General features: G+C 50.1%; 1 protein-coding gene across 1 annotated transcript in view; it reads left to right on the top strand.

Annotated features, from left to right (window-relative positions):
• Positions 1 to 4337, top strand: part of Prmt5 (protein arginine methyltransferase 5) — a 9516-nt gene extending 5179 nt beyond the window's left edge. Inside the window, exons 4-13 of the mRNA XM_021181851.2 lie at positions 3 to 164; positions 578 to 655; positions 751 to 809; positions 893 to 1015; positions 1102 to 1277; positions 2050 to 2159; positions 2354 to 2447; positions 2586 to 2702; positions 2979 to 3043; positions 3949 to 4337. Coding sequence (XP_021037510.1) covers positions 3 to 164; positions 578 to 655; positions 751 to 809; positions 893 to 1015; positions 1102 to 1277; positions 2050 to 2159; positions 2354 to 2447; positions 2586 to 2702; positions 2979 to 3043; positions 3949 to 4101 — 1137 coding nt within the window. The 3' untranslated portion in view covers positions 4102 to 4337. The remainder of the gene's footprint in view (positions 1 to 2; positions 165 to 577; positions 656 to 750; positions 810 to 892; positions 1016 to 1101; positions 1278 to 2049; positions 2160 to 2353; positions 2448 to 2585; positions 2703 to 2978; positions 3044 to 3948) is intronic.
• Positions 4338 to 4558: the final 221 nt, after the last annotated feature.

Below are 4558 nucleotides of genomic sequence, written 5' to 3'. Positions count from 1 at the left end.
AGTTGGAAGTGCAGTTTATCATCACGGGAACCAACCACCACTCAGAGAAGGAGTTCTGTTCCTACCTCCAATACTTGGAATACTTAAGCCAAAATCGCCCTCCACCCAATGCGTATGAGCTCTTTGCCAAAGGCTATGAAGACTATCTGCAGTCCCCACTCCAGGTAGGTGTGGAGAGCACTACTGGTGACAGAGGGGACCGCAGAGATGACCAAGAGCTCAGAGCCTGGGCTTCTTGTCCTGGGGACCTGTATTTGGTTCCTAGCACTCACATGGTGGCTCCCAGCTGTAACTCCAGCTCCAGAGGACCAGGGGCTCTCAGTGCCTTCTCCCCAGGCACTGCCTGTGCATGTGGTGCACAGACTTACACGCAGGCAGAATATCCACGCACATACATGTTTTTAATTGAAAAGTCAATGGTAATTGTAATAATACCCAGACATAGGGCCAAGAAATATCTCTTAAGAGTAGATGGTCCAGGTGGGTCCTACCGAAATTCAAGAAGCAATGGGAAATTTTTGATATCTTGGCCATTTGCCAAATACTGGCCAACTTGTTCTTCTATCTCCTCTGTCAGCCTCTGATGGACAATCTGGAATCTCAGACATATGAAGTGTTTGAAAAGGACCCCATCAAATACTCTCAATATCAGCAGGTATGGTGTTGGCTTCAGCATGGCAAAGCACAGGGCCAGGGTAAGATCAGTAAAGAAGGGGTCACAGCTGTGAGATTTTCTGTCTTTCCCCTCAGGCTATTTATAAATGTTTGCTAGACCGAGTACCAGAAGAAGAAAAGGAGACAAATGTCCAGTGAGTACTGTCCTTTTGTTTCCAGGGGCTTGTGTACCTGCCTGTTCCTCTGCTCAGTCTGTTTGACCGAGCCCTTTCCTTAGGGTACTTATGGTGCTGGGTGCAGGCCGGGGTCCTCTTGTGAACGCGTCTCTTCGGGCAGCCAAACAGGCTGAGCGGCGGATCAGGCTGTATGCTGTGGAGAAGAACCCCAATGCTGTGGTGACGTGAGTAGCAGCCTGCTTGCTGGGCAGCTTGTCCTGGTCCCTATTTCCAGCCGAAGTCTTCCTTACTCTGTCCCCTCTGATTTCAGGCTAGAGAACTGGCAGTTTGAAGAATGGGGGAGCCAGGTGACAGTTGTCTCATCAGACATGCGGGAATGGGTGGCTCCGGAGAAAGCGGACATCATTGTCAGTGAGCTTCTGGGCTCCTTTGCCGACAACGAGCTATCACCTGAGTGTCTGGATGGAGCACAGCACTTCCTGAAAGGTTTGTCCAGGTTGGGGGGAAACCATATGGCTGCAAACTGCTGCTTGCTAGAGTCAAAAAAATCTACAAGTGAGCTGGTCAGTGGTGGCGCATGCCTTTAATCCCAGCACTTGGGAGGCAGAAGCAAGCGGATTTCTGAGTTCAAGGCCAGCCTGGTCTACAAAGTGAGTTCCAGGACAGCCAGGGCTGCACAGAGAAACCCTGCCTCGAAAACCAAACCAAACCAAACCAAAACAAAAAAAGATCTGCAAGTGGGTAGACTAGTGATTCCCTAGGGTCTGTGGGCTCGGAACGTATCAGTGGAGCATTTATCTGAAATGAGGCTCTGGGTGTGATCGCTACCTTGGGCTTAATGTTTGTTGGGAACTTTTATGGGGTGCTGTGATCCCCACTGGGTTAGAGTGCAGTCAGACCTTGCCTAGTGATACTCGCTCGGCAGCAGCGGGCTGTGTGTGTGATGTGGTCCCACAGGATTGTGTCAGCAGGGACCTCATAGTCCTGTTAGTCTGTGTAAGGACTGTTGTTTTCACAGAGCTGGGCTCGAATAGCCCAGAGTGTGTTCTGTTGCTATACAGTGCGTGGCTCTATGTTGGTGTTTTTACCTTTAACCTATGGCTCTAACTTAGTAAGAGTGGGGTTCTGGTGACCCAGTAGCCTGTGCTCCGGCCGTGTCCATAGCAACCTTGGCTTGTTCCGGTCTTTGAGCCTTCAGCTGCTGTAAAAATGCCATTTCCTTCCTTCTGGGAACTGATTTGACCCTGTGGCTGTGCAGATGATGGCGTGAGCATCCCTGGAGAATACACCTCCTTCCTGGCTCCCATTTCCTCCTCTAAGCTGTACAACGAGGTCCGTGCCTGTCGGGAAAAGGACCGTGATCCTGAGGTAAAGAGCTGCTTTTCTAGGAGGGGCTGTTCTTTAGTCTTCTCTACTGTCTTCCTCTAGAGCCGATGAAGGTAGAAGAGAAGCGGGGGTGAAGAAGGTGGTTGAAGGAAGGCGGTGTTTTTGTTTGTTTCTTTGGTGTGGAGCCCCAGCGTTCTCTATCTATCTCCTGAAGTTGTTGTTGTCTCCCTGGACAGGCACAGTTTGAGATGCCTTATGTGGTTCGGTTGCACAACTTCCACCAGCTCTCTGCTCCTAAGCCCTGCTTTACCTTCAGCCATCCCAACCGAGGTAGGTTCACGCATGGCTCTTCTGACGGAGCTCCCCGAGTCTGCGGCTCTGGCCCTCCAGTGCTAGAGCTTATTCAAGTTTGCCGAGTCACTCAGGGTTTTTGGCCCCTTGTCATCCATCCACCGTCTTTCCTGACAGATCCTATGATTGACAATAACCGCTACTGTACCTTGGAGTTTCCTGTGGAGGTGAACACGGTGCTTCATGGCTTTGCAGGCTACTTTGAGACTGTGCTTTTCCGGGACATCACTCTGAGTGAGTGTCTGGGACAGTGTATGAGCGCATTAGCATTGGTGACTCTGGTTCAGTCTGCATGTTCTTGGGGGCTGTTTCACAAAGCTTCTTCTCTGTCCCTCCGTGGCTTGTTAGCTGAATACTAGCTGAGGTTACTGCCAGCCCCAATCCAGCACAGCCAGAGTCCAGGTGTAGAAGTCTTTGGTTCTTCATTTTTATGACCACAGAAGAGACTCTTCTCAATGTAGGGAAGAGGCAACAGGGAGCCCTCAAGGTTTCATTACTTTGTCTCCACAGGTATCCGCCCAGAGACTCACTCTCCTGGGATGTTCTCATGGTTCCCCATCTTCTTCCCCATTAAGGTAGGAGTCACCTCTAAGACAGTGGGTCGAGGGACAGCTTGTGCCAGTGGTGTTCTGCTCCTGTCCCTCAGCTAGTTGGCTGTGACCCATGTTCTGTCCTGTTACTTGCTCTGCAGTCTTCTTGGGGTTACCCAAGTAAGCTACATGGACTCCCCACATCTCCAGCCACTCTTGTCCAGTCTTTACCTGGAAGAGGGATGAATTTTACATTATTTGAGTTTGCCTTTCTATCTAAGCCCCTCAATGCCTTCCCACTGCCCTCAGGTGAGAGCTGGCTTGGTGGATTGGCTTTCAGTCCTCTCTGCTTTGCCTGTGAGCTTCCTCTACCATCAGGCCATTTTCCTGACCTCCAAGAATAGGCCGGCTTCCTCTTGAGTGCTTTCATGGCTCCCTCCCTGTACATGGTCACAGTGTTTACTGTGTCCTTGTCACTGTCTGGGGGTTCCATATTTTTGACAGGATAGGTAACTTTTATGAGGGTCGGAATATATATATTTTAAATTTATTTATTTATTATACGTAAGTACACTGTAGCTGTCTTCAGACGCCCCAGAAGAGGGTGTCTGATTTAATTACAGATGGTTGTGAGCCACCATGTGGTTGCTGGGATTTGAACTCAGGACCTCTGAAAGAGCAATCAGAGCTCTTAACCACTGAGCCATCTTTCCAGCCCCCAAGGGTCAGAATATTTTGTTGTATTTATCTTTTGTTTGGTTTTTGAGAAAGAGTTTGGAATTATAGTTCAAGCTGGCTTTGAAATCCTGAGCTTCCTGCCTCAGCCTCCTGGGTGTTGGGTTATAGGTTTGTCCCCACACTTGGCTGTTTATTGTCTAATCTCTCTCTGTCCCACCATCATTGCCAAGTACAATTCCTCAGTCAAGCTGCCTGTGTCTTTCCTATTACAGCAGCCCATCACGGTGCACGAAGGCCAGAACATCTGTGTGCGTTTCTGGCGATGCAGCAATTCCAAGAAAGTGTGGTACGAGTGGGCGGTGACGGCCCCTGTCTGTTCTTCTATTCACAACCCTACTGGCCGCTCCTATACCATTGGCCTCTAGCCCTGCACACAGTGTCAAAGCCTTGGAAGCAGCTCTGAATTCTCTTCCTACAGCACAGAAGGTGTAGAACATGTGCTGGTTCAGTTCATCAGTGAGACCCTCAGCCGCCAGAGAGAGATTCAGTCTGCTTTCCTACCTAATGTCATGGTGGCCAACGGGTAGGNGTTCCAGGACTGCCAGGCATGGTGGTGCATACTTTTTATCCCAGCACTCCAGAGGCAGAGGCAGATGGATCTCTTTACGTTCAAGGCTAGCCCGGTCTACCTAGCAAGTTTCAGGCCACCTAGGGCTACATAGTGAGACCCTGTCTCCAAAAAGAAAAAGAAAAAAAAAAAGGAACTAGAGGACACAAGCCGGCAGCAGTCTTCAGAGCCTCTGGCTAGGGCATGAGAACTCAGCAGCTCTGGATGAAGCAACCTCAGCAGATGCTCAGCCGCCAGAGCTCCCCAGGGGTCAG

This window comes from Mus caroli, chromosome 14 (assembly GCF_900094665.2).
Source record: "Mus caroli chromosome 14, CAROLI_EIJ_v1.1, whole genome shotgun sequence".
In the NCBI taxonomy this organism is placed as follows: domain Eukaryota; kingdom Metazoa; phylum Chordata; class Mammalia; order Rodentia; family Muridae; genus Mus; species Mus caroli.
The sequence above is the reverse complement of the archived record's forward strand: the minus strand, read 5'-3'. Positions and strand labels throughout refer to the sequence as shown.